General features: G+C 39.4%; 1 protein-coding gene across 2 annotated transcripts in view; it reads right to left on the bottom strand.

The window, feature by feature from the left end:
* The window catches only part of LOC142352163 (DNA replication complex GINS protein PSF1-like), a 32,915-nt gene extending 17,283 nt beyond the window's left edge, over positions 1 to 15,632 (bottom strand). Inside the window, exon 1 of one of the 2 annotated variants that reach the window (XM_075404562.1) lies at positions 15,266 to 15,632. In XM_075404562.1, the coding sequence (XP_075260677.1) occupies positions 15,266 to 15,615 (350 nt within the window). In that variant the 5' untranslated portion in view covers positions 15,616 to 15,632. The remainder of the gene's footprint in view (positions 1 to 15,265) is intronic. The other variant, XM_075404563.1, reaches the window with a different exon arrangement.
* Between the last annotated feature and the right edge of the window lie 284 nt (positions 15,633 to 15,916).

Raw genomic sequence — 15,916 nt, 5'->3', positions numbered from 1 at the left:
AGGGATTGAGGGATCGGCCTCAAAATTTCGAGGGTCGATTGATGCTAAGTCTTGGATTTCATATTGTGGTTTTATTGGTCGCAATCGCATTCTGTGTACACATTGTGTATAGTTTGTGTTAATTTTCCGCACAATATAATTGGCATTTGTGAGTCTCTTTTCCACTCTGTACATAGGAATCCATCTGCTCTGTTGTTTGTTCATAGTTGCGATTTGTGTTGTACATTTTGGGTCCAAAATGAGGCAATAAGTGTGCTCTTTCAGAGGAGATGCATTGGCTTTCCTGTCGTAATATTTCTTGTATTTGAGGTATGAATGAATAAGATTTTCTTTCACGGAAGCGAATAGCTCAGTTGTTTTATCCTGGATTTCCTTTATGCAATCCGCTTTTGGCTTGTGTTGCCAAAGACGTGTGTTTTGAAAGCGTAGGTCGAGTGGGTTGACTGGTGTGCGTCCGTGAAATACGTCTGATGGCGTACACCCTATTGCTGGAGCGTAGGTAGTGTTGTGTATGAATACTGCAATATCAACGTATCTATGCCAGTCAGAAGACGTTTGGTTTTCATTTATTCGCAGAATTTGTTTGAGTGGGGCGTGGTTTCTTTCGAGTAATCCAATTGTTTGTGCGTGTTTCAATGTGCAGTGTTTGAGTTTGATCTCAAGAATTGTGGCAAGTTCGTTCATTAAATGTGACGTGAAAGCTGTCCCTAGGTCGCAGATTATCTGTGATGGAATGTATGAATGTTTCAGGAAGATAGAAATAAGCGCTCGGGCTACAACGTCGGCGTCACCTTTCATCAGAGGTATTGCGAATAAGTATTTCGAGAAGACATCTATCCCGGATAATATGAAGGTGTACGGTGAAGGGTGCATTTTGCCGACAAGGTCGATGAGGAGTACATCTGCTGGAAAATTTTGTAAGGAAGACATTGGTTGTAGAGGCGGTCTCAAAGCTGCTGTGGGACTAGGTTTAGTTTGTAAACAAGTCACACAGTTTCTGATGTAGTCAGTTAGTGTTTCGGTGAAATTGGGGAAATAGAACCGCTTCCGAAATTCGGCTATGGTACGCGACACACCTTTATGTCCGCTCCAGACACTGTTGTGGATGCGGAAGAGTACTTCTTTTTGCAAGTGAATTGGAACACAGTATTGTTTGATGAAGCTGTTGCCCGTATGATTGTAGAACTTTCTGTGTAGCACTCCGTCAAACATAGCGAGTCTTGGGTATTGTTTCAGGTACTTTTTCAAGTGTGCTGAGAGATATTGGGCGGTTGTTGGTGGGCCTCTTTCGAACCAAAGGATAACTCTTTTGATGTCTGAGTCTTTTTGTTGTTCGGCTCTTAGATTCAATGGCGAGTGACCGGTTGTATCAAAGTCGTCCATTGGATTGTGTTCGTGTATTGCCTGGAGCTGCGCCGGTTTTATTTGTTGAATATGAACCTCCTCAATGATTTCTGTTTGGTCTGTTTCGTTGACGGTCTGAAAAAGATAGTGTTTCCTAGTATTTTCCTTGGATGTTTCGTGCAGGAGTGTATTAATTGAGTTGTCCGGGACTTCGGCGGTAGTGTCAATTTGGACTTCACTGATTGGTATCTTCGAATTGATGCGAAGTGTGAGTTTCTCCTTCGGGTTTATGTGTATCCTTGAGAGGTAATCTGCCGCGAGGTTGGCTTTTCCAGGGATATGTCCTAGTATTATGTCAAAACTCAATACGTGATCTAATGCGTTCCACAGCGTTGGTGGAATGATCTTTGTTTGAAAGAATCTGGTGACAGCTCTGTTGTCTGTCAGGACTAGTACTGGTTTCTCGCATCCCCAAAGGATGTTTGCAAACATATCAAGGGCAAAATGAACAGCAAGAAATTCTTTCGCGTAGATTGACATCTTGAGTTGATTTGGTTTGAAAATACGTGATCCAAAACTTACAGGTGCATAAATTTTGTGTTCAGACGTTCCGTTTGCCGTTTGGGTGTAATCCTCGATCATTAATACAAATCCAGCAGCATAGAATGATGCATCGGCCATAATGACATATTGTCTATTGGTCATCGGTAGCCTCAGTGATATTTCACAGGCTGATTGTAGATCTTGTGTCAGTTTCTTTAGCATTATGGTGTGTTCCTCTCTTATTTCAAAGTCTGTTTCTTTCTTAAGTAATCTGTAAAAAGGAAGCAGCTTTTCTCCGAGCTCTGGTATGAAGGCTTTGTAAAAATTGAAGAAACCGATCATTCTTTTTGTTTGCTTAACATTTTTCGGCATCTTGAATGTTCTGAGAAACGTCGCGATTTTCTGTTTGATGGGGGTCAAACCCTCTGAAGTTATCGTGTTCCCCAAGAACTGAATTTCCTTCAAACCAAAGGCGCATTTATCTGTAGCTAGCTTCATTCCTGATTCTCTGATGCACGTAAAGACTGCTGATAGTTTTTCCAGCATATCTGGGAGACCATGAGCACCTACTCCAATATCGTCTACGTATTGAAAACATTTGTCAGCGGTAATTACGGGGTCAAGATTCTGTCGCATGAATGAGCTGAATGCGCTAACACTTCTGCTCAGTCCTTGTGCTAATCTTTTAAATGCGTAAGTTCGCGATGCAAAATTGAAAGCGAGCAGTTGAATGGATTGCTCGTCGGCCATTGGCACGGAGTAGTATCCGTGGCTTCCATCCATTTTGCAAAAGAGCTTTTTGCCTGCAAGATGGCTTCCTGCGTCAGCCAGTGTTGCTATTGGGAAATTGTTGTTGTTATAGTCATTTCGAATCAAGTGGTTGATTTTACGCAGATCTATTAATATTCGTAGTTTGCCATTCGGTTTTCTTTTTGCAAAGATTGGTGATGAATATCTACTGAATGGCAACGTTGTAATCACGCCGTAGTATTGTAATAAGGCGAGTTCTACTAGGAGATCGTCTTTGAGGTGGATGGAAACTCTTTGGTTTTTTGAATATACTGGTCTATCAGTATCAGGCGTCAGTTTTACTGAGAATTTTGAGGTGTAGCCAATGTCAAGGCGATGTCTTGTAAATATATCGTTGAATTCCAATAAGAGGTCCTCTGTCTTCTTCTTTTCGTCGTCTGTTAGGACACTTCCGTGCCAGTTAAAGGATTCCAAGAATATTTTTCGGTCCTCTGCATTATCCAGTGGTCGAATGGACTCTCTCTTCTTGAAGCGAATGAGTTCTTCGTAAATCCGTTTTTCTAGTCCTGTGAGTTTGGATGGATCTTCAGTTGTCTCTGGGGTTGGAAACCAATATTTTGCGTTGTGGTTAATTGTGATGTGATTTAGCTGGCCCTTCGCTACTTTCTCAATATGTTTCGATATGGTTTTTGTTGTCTTTGAGAAATTATTTGTTTCCAGCAACTTGGGCTCTAATGGGATAAGATAGCGAGCTTGTTCGGGTGTGATTATTGTGAAGGTTGCAGGTAGTGTGTTTCTTTCTATTGTGATTGGTACTTCCGTTGTGTTGATAGCCATTAGTTGAATTGGTTTGTCCTTTAGCATTTTGTTTATCGTACTCGTAAGGCAGACTCCTATGTTTTCGAATTTTGTTGTGGGCTCTACTATTCCAATTTGGTGATCTGCTTCTAATGGTTGATAGGGCATGAGTTCAATCATTTTCTGTTCGCCGGGGTTAATGATAACTCGAGTGGTTGTTTTTAGATAAATTTTACGCTGATTATTGAATCGTTTTGATGTTTTTGAGCCTGCTGTCTGCATCAAATTCAGCTGAAATGTGAAATCAGGGAAATGTAGATAGCGGTTGTGGGCGTCGATTGTTATTTCATTTTTGTCGAAAAAGGGGAATCCAAGTAATATGCCTGAGAGTTTCTCAAAAACCATAAAGTCCTCTGTGAGTTCTAAATGGCCAATTTTGAATGTTAATTTTGTCGTGAATAAGATTTGAGACTGATGCATAAACGCTGTGGAGACGGTAATTTCGGGTGGTGCTTTTTTTATGGGTTTTTGCGTTAAATGATTGTAGATTTTATCAAAATGTTTTTGTGACATAGCGCTACTAAATGCTCCAGTGTCTGCTATGGCTTTCATTGTAATTGAGCCTAATTGAATAGGAATTAGAAAGACGTTTTCGTTATAGCTAGTTGTACAGTAAGAAATTTTTTGTAAAAAAGCATGCAGGTTATTCAGTTTTTTGGCTGTTGGTTGAATGGCATTGTTGCATCGCGATAAGGTGGTTGCCTCTGAGTGCAATCACGTGCGGTATGCTCGTTGCTTGCGCATATCCTGCAAAAAGTTCGCATTGGCGTGGGAGATCGTTGTCGCTGGTTGTATTGTTGACTTTGGTTGTTGTATCTGCTTATCGCGTTTGTACCTCTTCCTCTACCTCGATAGAAAGGGCGGTTTTGATAACCTGAGAAGCTTCTGTTTTGGTTTGGCGTTCTGTATGCTGTGTTATTTCTGTTGTAGTTTGTGAAAGGCTTGTTAAATTTATTTTGGGTGGTGTTCGGCCATCTTGGTGGTGTTGTTTGTGAGACTGATGCCTGAATTGAAGCTATTCCTGCTGCCATTATATTTTCGACCGCTTGGTTAAAAGCAGAGTTTTGGCAGCTTGTTAGTGAGTTGAAGGCTGTGGTGTGTGCTGGCTCTGGGTTTAATTGGTCTATTCGAAGTCGTCTTTTGACTATAGAGCATAAGTCGTTTACTCCGACATTGTCCAATTCTCTGAGAAGAACTTTTTTGTATTTGAAGGGCATCCCCTGTATAAATTGTTCTCGGATTCTTCTTGTCCGCTCGTCATTGCGGTCGATTCCAGCACCAACGTCATCGACGATTGCTAAGTTGGCAAGCCGTTGTAAGTCAGTTAGAAAATCGTCTGGTTGTTCCTTCACGGGGTCAAATTTTCTGCTCTGTAAATCTAACTCAAAATTACGCCGTTGGTCTGGACCTGAGTAGCGGTTGCGTAACTGTTCTAATGCGTCATCAAGGGCGTTTCGTGTATTTTCTGGTAAGCGTAGATAATAGTTTAATGCGTTTCCGTCGAGGTGTAAATGTAGGTATCGGGCTTGTTGATTATGATCCGCCGGAATTCTGGCAACTGCTATGCTTGCTCTCAAAAGACCTTCAAATTGGTCCCAGTTTTCGTTGGGTAGCCCGGCAAAACGTTTGAGCGATACGTGTGGTGGGTGCGGCGCGGCCATATCTGTTGTTGTATTTTATGAGTGAAAAGAACAATTCTCCTGTTGATCTTGTCCGTTTGTTTTCAATCGACAAAGTGGGCAGGTCTGGCGTATTGGTTTATGTGAGGTGATTAAGCTGGTTTTTCCTGTATTAGCTTCTATGAGTTCGTGTATATCACCTTCTTGGAGTTTAAGTTTTGTTGAGTTTGATTTGTTTTTAACAATGAATATTCCATACCTCTTGGAGATCGGTAGAACAATTTTGACATTGGGGAGTTGTAACACGGCATCCAGAATTTGCTTGTTTTTGAGTGATAAATTTCCCAAAAGAATAAACATTAATTTAAGATAAACATGAATTTTGAGACAATTGTTTTTTTTTTATGAAGCTTCAGCTGTGATAATTTTTCTCTGATTCCGTTTCTTTAGTGTTGCAGAATGACGCTCTTGATCTCTGTCGCCATATGGTAACTCCCTGCAAGGTTATTCTGGTAGGAGTTTCCTACTAATATTTAGGTTCCGTGTGCAGTTTTTATGTTTCCTTTTCAAAATATTTTCTTAAGTGTTTAGGTTCGCAAGCGTCCGGTATTCTGCTAAGATGAGAAAATTTCACAAGTTCTGAGGATGGAAAACAGCACTAAGTTTCACAAGAATCAATTGAAGAATGAATGAATCCGTGTTATGCATTTCGTATTTATACTTTTTATTTACATTTTTGTCCAATCAGAATTGAGTTCATTCTATTAATAGATAGTGAATATTTTATAAGTTTTATTTGAGTCTTCATGCTCGATAACTTCCGTTTCAACGATTTGCTATATCAATTTCACCTCCAAAAATATTGTTGCTATCTTGAACCTTAATGATAACGACATCGTCTTTTTCTCGTTCAGTTCTTTTGACTTAGGACAATCTCCGCTGTTCCTTACTTGTGTGGGTTGGTTGCGGTAAAGTTGTTAGGTTAAGTCGAGTGCATACATAGGAAGTAACAAAGGTCTCACCCTATCGCAAAGCGCTGATAATTGAAAACATAGCTGCCAGATTGCCAGAGAATAGCCACAGTAGCTTCGTAGATAGGCATTCTCAAAAAGATAGTAAGAGAAAAAAACAAAAAAAAAACATTTTTAAAGCTGATATTTCATATTTCGATAACAAATCTGTTTAACTTTTTGCTGTCCTCAAATACCCTTCAATTACAAGGACACGCTCTCACTTGACCTTATTCCTTTAATTGAAGAAAAGAAAAGTCAGTTTCAGAGTGAGGAAGTCACTTTTGAGAGTGAGGTAAGTCACGTGTGACCAATACATAGGAATAGTTCCAGTGAATTGATTGAAAGTCCGGACATCTGGAATTGGGTAGCCTCTTATCAGAGAGGATTTTAGTAGCCGGCATTGTATGATTATGAAATGGTTTACATCATTGGTGCAAGTTCACTAAGAAATACGATTCAAGGACTCCCATATCGACAGAAGAGGTCACTATTCGGAAGCTTCTATCATCTTGGTGGTTTGAGCTTCAATACAAGAAACCCAATCAAACACGAAGTTTTGCAATCCTACCTAGACGCAGGAGGGGCCCTTGAAAGAACGAAAAAGTTAGTGATTTGGCACGACGTTATCAATAATACGCTAGCACCTCACAAGAAAACAGAAGCCTGTCCCATATCAGAATTATCATCAATTCTCCAAAAGTACAAAACCCGTATCGAAGCCATTGTATATATTCAACGGTTTGGAGCTCCTCGGGCTCTCAGCCAGTTGAGGTCAACTGGAATCATAGTTATAGAAGCATTCAAGCAGCTCACATCACACCGAAATAGAAAGAACGCCACGTTAATTAACGATTTAAGTCAACTCCATCCGTCAGTCAAATCGGAAGCTCGTCTGCTGTTTGTGGTTTGGATGAAAAGAGCTGAACTAGACAATTTTGGACCCAAGCAATTCAAAAAGCTTAGGCAGAAACCAAAAAAAGAACAAGCCTTCAAAGAAGCAACGACTGAAAAAGAAACAACAGGCAGCTTAAGTAAGTACTCTGTGTTCATACTGAGCCTTCTAGATCCTTTTTTGGTGGGGAGGCGAGGTTTGAGCATTTGTACTTGCGACAATGCCTGAAGGCACACGCTCTAGAAATCAATCTACCAAGTATCCATGCGGAGAATGTAAAAGCGAATGTAAGGACTCATGCCTTTCGTGTTTTGCGTGTGGCACATGGTATCATTCAGGAATGTGTTCTGGTATAGCTGCCAGTATTTTAAGTTCGCTAACAAAGCAAAGTGGTTTACTTTGGTTATGCAAAAATTGTCAAGTGCAAAAAGCAAATTGAAAGGAACTGATCAAAACTTTGAGATGCATTCAAAAGTAACAAAAATTGAGAAAAAGATGATGGAGAACAGTGCTACAATACAGGGTCTGCCGAAAACAATTGAAAAAGAGATTGAGATAAAATTCAAACTTCTCCAGAATAACTTCGAGGCAAACTTGGATAAGCTAATTGAGAACCAAGAGAAGCCAGCATTGCCTTAACCAACTTACCACACTCCAAATTTTCGAAGTATAATGCGAGAAACTCTAGAGCAGCAAGAGAAGGAAAAAATTGAGATTGAAAAACGGGAACAAAACATCGTACTTTTTAGAGTACCGGAAAGCAAAAAGGATAGTCCGGAGAATAGACAAAAAGACGACATCGAGTTTTTCTCCGATTTTTGTATAAACGGTTTTAGCTGCAATGTGCCTGAAGTACAGAAAACTATAAGGTTGGGCGAACCTCCCTCGCCAACAGATCAAATCAGAAGAAATAGACCTCTGAAAATTGTCCTGAGAGACAGAACTGAGAAAGAAGAAATCTTCAAATCCCTTAAAAACTTGAAAACTGCAGATCCTTCCTACAGAGGAATAGGCGTCTCACACGACTACTCTAAAGAAACGAGAGAGCTCATAAAATCGAAGCTATCTGAAGCACGCGAAAAGGACGGACAAAATGCAGAGCGCTACATGTACTTCATTAGGGGACCTGCCTCAAGACTTGAAGTCCAGCGTAGGAGAAGAAAATACATCCCTCAGCCTGAATCTGAAAATGACGGCTTCTGACTAAGAGGCTCGCTCAAGCTGCTCCTACTAAATGTTAGAAGCTTACTTAATCTACAAAAGCGACTTAAACTAGTTGATTTTGTCTTGAAACACTCATTTGATTTGTTACTACTAACCGAAACATGGCTTACAAACGACATCAAGAGCTCAGAACTGCTCCTATCTCAATATAATGTGGTTAGGGCTGATAGAAAGTCAAAGAACGAAAAATCTAAGCACGGAGGATGTCTGATAGCAGTATCAAACAACGTCAGCTTTACTGAAGTAGATATTAGCCACCTTCCAGATGCAATTCAAGAATCCCTGGTAGTTATTAAACTAAACCAACCTGACCCAGCTGTAATAGCTCTTTTCTATAACCCACCAAAAGGAAGCCCCCATAGATCTCAACAAAACGATATTGATGCTATTTTTTGCCTTCTATCAGTTTTCGCTAATCAAAAAATTCTCTTTGCTGGTGATTTTAACTTACCCGGGATAGATTGGGACATATACCAATCTAATGATGCTTATGAAGACTGTTTTGTAAACAAACTTGTCGACGCTAATTTCAAGCAATGTATTGGTTTCAATACCACCAAGTCATCCTGTTTAGACTTAGTCCTAGCCAATGATGAAGGTTTGATAACTTCAATTAATAGATTAGACGATTTAGAAGACTACTCTGACCATTTTCTGATACAAATCGAAATAACTAGTGGATCAAGAGAGCCTCAAAAGAAACAAGAAGTGTACTATAGCTATTGCGATTTCGATTACCTAAATGAGCTCATTGCAAACAATCCCTTTGACCCCTACTGTTACAGCAGCATAGATAAAACCATAGATTTGTGGTACGAATGGATCTTTCATCTGAGAGAAAAAACTACGCCTAGAAGAACTCGACGGAGACAAGAGCTTCCGCCTTGGGTATCATCTGAAACATCGCACAAATTAAACAAACTCAGGACACTAAGACGTAAATCGGAACGTTGCGTGATTTTCTCTCCTTACCTAGCCACCCTATTAATAGAACTAGAAAAGCATTGTGCTAACCTGCAAGAAAGAGACCGACAAGAATACGAAGAAGAACTAATTTCGAGCAGAAACAGATCTAGAATATTCAAATATTTGAAGTTTCCAAAAAGAGAAATTCCCACCAAAAATTGTACATCTTGACTGGAATTCCGTTGGACAAAACAGCAAAGAAAAAGCAGAATTGTTCAACACATATTTCTCATCAGTAGTTACTGATGAAAGTTATGAACAGATTGATGCTCCACCTCTTCTCGAAGCTGCTGGACAGAAAATAAACTTCACCGAGAAGGAGATTACCAAAGAACTGGAAATGCTGGTTGTCACAAAAAGTAGAGGCGCAGATGCATTCCCCCAATTCTGCTTAAGAAAACTGCAAATACTGTTTCCAAATCGATTAAAAGTTTGTTCAACAACATTGGAAGGTTACACAATGTTCCCGGTTCGTGGAAGCATGGTTTGGTCTCACCAATATTCAAAGATGGTAATAAAAGTGAAGTGAAAAATTATAGACCTGTCACACTGCTCAACATCATATCCAAAGTTTTTGAGAAGTTAGTCTTGAAGTTTTTTGCAGAACATTTGTTGAATAACATTACATCCTGTCAATTTGGTTTTGTACCGCGGAGGTCTGTAATCCTGCAGCTTATCTTGAGTCTGTCCAATATCTTTGAAAATCTTAGTGCATCAGAAGAGTTCTGTATCCTAGCTATTGCGATTGTGCTTTCGATTACCTAAATGAGCTCATTGCAAACAATCCCTTTGACCCCTACTGTTACAGCAGCATAGATAAAACCACATATTTGTGGTACGAATGGATCTTTCATCTGAGAGAAAAAACTACGCCTAGAAGAACTCGACGGAGACAAGAGCTTCCGCCTTGGGTATCATCAGAAACATCGCACAAATTAAACAAACTCAGGACACTAAGACGTAAATCGGAACGTTGCGTGATTTTCTCTCCTTACCTAGCCACCCTATTAATAGAACTAGAAAAGCATTGTGCTAACCTGCAAGAAAGAGACCGACAAGAATACGAAGAAGAACTAATTTCGAGCCGAAACAGATCTAGAATATTCAAATATTTGAAAAGTTTCCAAAAAGAAATTCCCACCAAAAATTGTACATCTTGACTGGAATTCCGTTGGACAAAACAGCAAAGAAAAAGCAGAATTGTTCAACACGTATTTCTCATCAGTAGTTACTGATGAAAATTATGAACAGATTGATGCTCCACCTCTTCTCGAAGCTGCTGGACAGAAAATAAACTTCACCGAGAAGGAGATTACCAAAGAACTGGAAATGCTGGTTGTCACAAAAAGTAGAAGCGCAGATGCATTCCCCCAATTCTGCTTAAGAAAACTGCAAATACTGTTTCCAAATCGATTAAAAGTTTGTTCAACAACATTGGAAGGTTACACAATGTTCCCGGTTCGTGGAAGCATGGTTTGGTCTCACCAATATTCAAAGATGGTAATAAAAGTGAAGTGAAAAATTATAGACCTGTCACACTGCTCAACATCATATCCAAAGTTTTTGAGAAGTTAGTCTTGAAGTTTTTTGCAGAACATTTGTTGAATAACATTACATCCTGTCAATTTGGTTTTGTACCGCGGAGGTCTGTAATCCTGCAGCTTATCTTGAGTCTGTCCAATATCTTTGAAAATCTTAGTGCATCAGAAGAGTTCTGTATCCTAGCTATTGCGATTGTGCTTTCGATTACCTAAATGAGCTCATTGCAAACAATCCCTTTGACCCCTACTGTTACAGCAGCATAGATAAAACCACATATTTATGGTACGAATGGAACTTTCATCTGAGAGAAAAAACTACGCCTAGAAGAACTCGACGGAGACAAGAGCTTCCGCCTTGGGTATCATCAGAAACATCGCACAAATTAAACAAACTCAGGACACTAAGACGTAAATCGGAACGTTGCGTGATTTTCTCTCCTTACCTAGCCACCCTATTAATAGAACTAGAAAAGCATTGTGCTAACCTGCAAGAAAGAGACCGACAAGAATACGAAGAAGAACTAATTTCGAGCAGAAACAGATCTAGAATACTCAAATATTTGAAGTTTCCAAAAAGAGAAATTCCCACCAAAAATTGTACATCTTGACTGGAATTCCGTTGGACAAAACAGCAAAGAAAAAGCAGAATTGTTCAACACATATTTTTCATCAGTAGTTACTGATGAAAGTTATGAACAGATTGATGCTCCACCTCTTCTCGAAGCTGCTGGACAGAAAATAAACTTCACCGAGAAGGAGATTACCAAAGAACTGGAAATGCTGGTTGTCACAAAAAGTAGAAGCGCAGATGCATTCCCCCAATTCTGCTTAAGAAAACTGCAAATACTGTTTCCAAATCGATTAAAAGTTTGTTCAACAACATTGGAAGGTTACACAATGTTCCCGGTTCGTGGAAGCATGGTTTGGTCTCACCAATATTCAAAGATGGTAATAAAAGTGAAGTGAAAAATTATAGACCTGTCACACTGCTCAACATCATATCCAAAGTTTTTGAGAAGTTAGTCTTGAAGTTTTTTGCAGAACATTTGTTGAATAACATTACATCCTGTCAATTTGGTTTTGTACCGCGGAGGTCTGTAATCCTGCAGCTTATCTTGAGTCTGTCCAATATCTTTGAAAATCTTAGTGCATCAGAAGAGTTCTGTATCCTAGCTATTGCGATTGTGCTTTCGATTACCTAAATGAGCTCATTGCAAACAATCCCTTTGACCCCTACTGTTACAGCAGCATAGATAAAACCACATATTTATGGTACGAATGGAACTTTCATCTGAGAGAAAAAACTACGCCTAGAAGAACTCGACGGAGACAAGAGCTTCCGCCTTGGGTATCATCTGAAACATCGCACAAATTAAACAAACTCAGGACACTAAGACGTAAATCGGAACGTTGCGTGATTTTCTCTCCTTACCTAGCCACCCTATTAATAGAACTAGAAAAGCATTGTGCTAACCTGCAAGAAAGAGACCGACAAGAATACGAAGAAGAACTAATTTCGAGCAGAAACAGATCTAGAATATTCAAATATTTGAAAAGTTTCCAAAAAGAGAAATTCCCACCAAAAATTGTACATCTTGACTGGAATTCCGTTGGACAAAACAGCAAAGAAAAAGCAGAATTGTTCAACACGTATTTCTCATCAGTAGTTACTGATGAAAGTTATGAACAGATTGATGCTCCACCTCTTCTCGAAGCTGCTGGACAGAAAATAAACTTCACCGAGAAGGAGATTACCAAAGAACTGGAAATGCTGGTTGTCACAAAAAGTAGAGGCGCAGATGGCATTCCCCCAATTCTGCTTAAGAGAACTGCAAATACCTTTTTCCAAATCGATTAAAAGTTTGTTCAACAACATTGGAAGGTTACACAATGTTCCCGGTTCGTGGAAGCATGGTTTGGTCTCACCAATATTCAAAGATGGTAATAAAAGTGAAGTGAAAAATTATAGACCTGTCACACTGCTCAACATCATATCCAAAGTTTTTGAGAAATTAGTCTTGAAGTTTTTTGCAGAACATTTGTTGAACAACATTACATCCTGTCAATTTGGTTTTGTACCGCGGAGGTCTGTAATCCTGCAGCTTATCTTGAGTCTGTCCAATATCTTTGAAAATCTTAGTGCATCAGAAGAGTTCTGTATCCTAGCTATTGCGATTGTGATTTCGATTACCTAAATGAGCTCATTCAAACAATCCCTTTGACCCCTACTGTTACAGCAGCATAGATAAAACCACATATTTGTGGTACGAATGGATCTTTCATCCGAGAGAAAAAACTACGCCTAGAAGAACTCGACGGAGACAAGAGCTTCCGCCTTGGGTATCATCTGAAACATCGCACAAATTAAACAAACTCAGGACACTAAGACGGAAATCGGAACGATGCGTGATTTTCTCTCCTTACCTAGCCACCCTATTAATAGAACTAGAATAGCCTTGTGCTAACCTGCAAGAAAGAGACCGACAAGAATACGAAGAAGAACTAATTTCGAGCAGAAACAGATCTAGATTATTCAAATATTTGAAAAGTTTCCAAAAAGAGAAATTCCCACCAAAAATTGTACATCTTGACTGGAATTCCGTTGGACAAAACAGCAAAGAAAAAGCAGAATTGTTCAACACGTATTTCTCATCAGTAGTTACTGATGAAAGTTATGAACAGATTGATGCTCCACCTCTTCTCGAAGCTGCTGGACAGAAAATAAACTTCACCGAGAAGGAGATTACCAAAGAACTGGAAATGCTGGTTGTCACAAAAAGTAGAGGCGCAGATGGCATTCCCCCAATTCTGCTTAAGAGAACTGCAAATACTGTTTCCAAATCGATTAAAAGTTTGTTCAACAACATTGGAAGGTTACACAATGTTCCCGGTTCGTGGAAGCATGGTTTGGTCTCACCAATATTCAAAGATGGTAATAAAAGTGAAGTGAAAAATTATAGACCTGTCACACTGCTCAACATCATATCCAAAGTTTTTGAGAAGTTAGTCTTGAAGTTTTTTGCAGAACATTTGTTGAATAACATTACATCCTGTCAATTTGGTTTTGTACCGCGGAGGTCTGTAATCCTGCAGCTTATCTTGAGTCTGTCCAATATCTTTGAAAATCTTAGTGCATCAGAAGAGTTCTGTATCCTACTGCTGTTTGACTTCTCTAAGGCCTTTGACAAAATAAAGCATTCAGTTTTGATGAAGTTAGCAAGGATGAATATACCACGAAGTCTCTTTTTACTTATTAAAGATTATCTGACTAGCAGAACACAAAGAGTAAATCTAGACGGCTACCAATCTGAGAAACGTCTGGTCTCTTGCGGAGTTCCCCAAGGCTCTGTACTGGGACCTATCCTTTTCCTGATCTACATTAACGACCTGCCAAATGTAGTCTTTTCGTCTCTGGCACTCTTGTTTGCAGATGATTTAAAACTAATCCATTGTTCCAAAAATGACAGTCTAGACAAGCTGCAAGTTGACCTAAACAATCTCCACAATTGGAGTGTCCAAAACTGCCTCCTTTTCAATTACAAAAAGTGCTCTTTTACACAATTTGCTTTCGGGAGTCGTGTCGAGGAGGTTGTTCCCTCTCTAGAAAATAATTTGATCCAAGAGAAGAGGGTCGTTAAAGATCTTGGGCTAACTATAGTCGACACCCTAAATTGGATAGAAAAAGTGCGGAATCGAATAGCGAAAGCAATGAAGGCGTTTTATCTCATTCGAAGGAACACAAGCTGCCAAATTTCTATGAAAACTAAGGTTCACTTATATAGAGCTATTATAAGCCCGACATTAATGTTTGCATCTGAATGCTGGGAGCTAAAGCGAAACGAGTATCAAATTGAAGAGCGGTTTAATAAAAAAGGTCATGAAATGGATGACAAACAAATTGTTACAAAGAAGCTATTGTTCAAAGCAATATACTGCCACCACTCTACTTTAAAGTCCTAAAAGATCTTCTACTTTTTAGCAGCATAGTGTCAGGGAAGTACGATGTCGACTTGCGCAACTATTATGTTATTCAATGGGCCGGAAGAAGATCTAGGGTTATACTGCCAGAGATTCGATACGAAGCTCAGAGACTCAATTTTTGGTATAGAACTGGATTTCGGGTGAACATCCTCCAAAGGAAAATTAACTTCTTTGACAGCATTAATTTGAAAGGAAGACTTCTAGAATTGATGTGGAAATTTTTCAATGAAAACTGGGCTGAGAATAATTTCTGTAGTTGGATCTTTTTGTGCCTGTGCCAGAACTGTCGTGCAAATTCTATGTTATAAATCCGGGACTTATACTCCCCGTGAAATTGTCACAAAGCCATAATAATACTTAATTACGCGAATGAAGAAAATACTCGCTCCACTAATAGTGAGAAATGACGTCACGCACGCAATTCAGTTGAAATTGCATGAACCCCATTGTATATTTATTGCAATTGGCCAAAACTACAAATTCCAGCCCCAACTAGCAGCTGGGGCGATAGAGAAAATTATATTTATGCTGCACCTGATTTCGGATGGCAAAGCCACCCCTCGGCTCCATCGCATAGATTGTATCTTCTTGAGTCGCTGATAGTGATATGCAATGAGACATCGTTTGTTACGATTCAAACATGTGTGTCGCAGCTGTATTCCAGCAAACAACCCTCGGTTACCCTCTTCTTCATTATACATTCTGGTGACATCACGTCTGTTTGTGTCGTACCACCATTCAGTTTCCGTAATTATTTCCTTCACGAGGTTTTCATTATACGCCGGTATGTTCTCGGTGTTCTCACTTCGCTTATGTTCCTTGATTAATTCAATTGCTTTTCCGCAAAGCTGTGTCATTTCTAAAGTACAATATCTGAAAAACATATTTCGTTTACCTACAGAAGTAGAGAGAGAGAGAGAGAGAAAGACTTAATTCTCAAAGAGAAACCAAAAGTATTAGCATATGCTCTTCATAACAACACAATTTGAACAAGTACATACAACATAATAGGTACAGATTAAGTCAACGCAAAACGTTTTTTTGATCAAGAAATCTTTGACAGCATTTATGTCACTCTTACTGAATCGTGGATGTATCTTTCTTCATTTTGAATGATGAGCTGCCTTTGCAAGGCCAGTCAAGTATATTAAAAAGTTTTAGCGAAATTGCATGTTTTGAGAGGCA

Source organism: Convolutriloba macropyga, chromosome 13, assembly GCF_964194025.1.
Source record: "Convolutriloba macropyga chromosome 13, txConMacr16.3, whole genome shotgun sequence".
Taxonomy (NCBI): domain Eukaryota; kingdom Metazoa; phylum Xenacoelomorpha; order Acoela; family Convolutidae; genus Convolutriloba; species Convolutriloba macropyga.
This window is presented reverse-complemented; position numbering and strand designations above follow the sequence as displayed.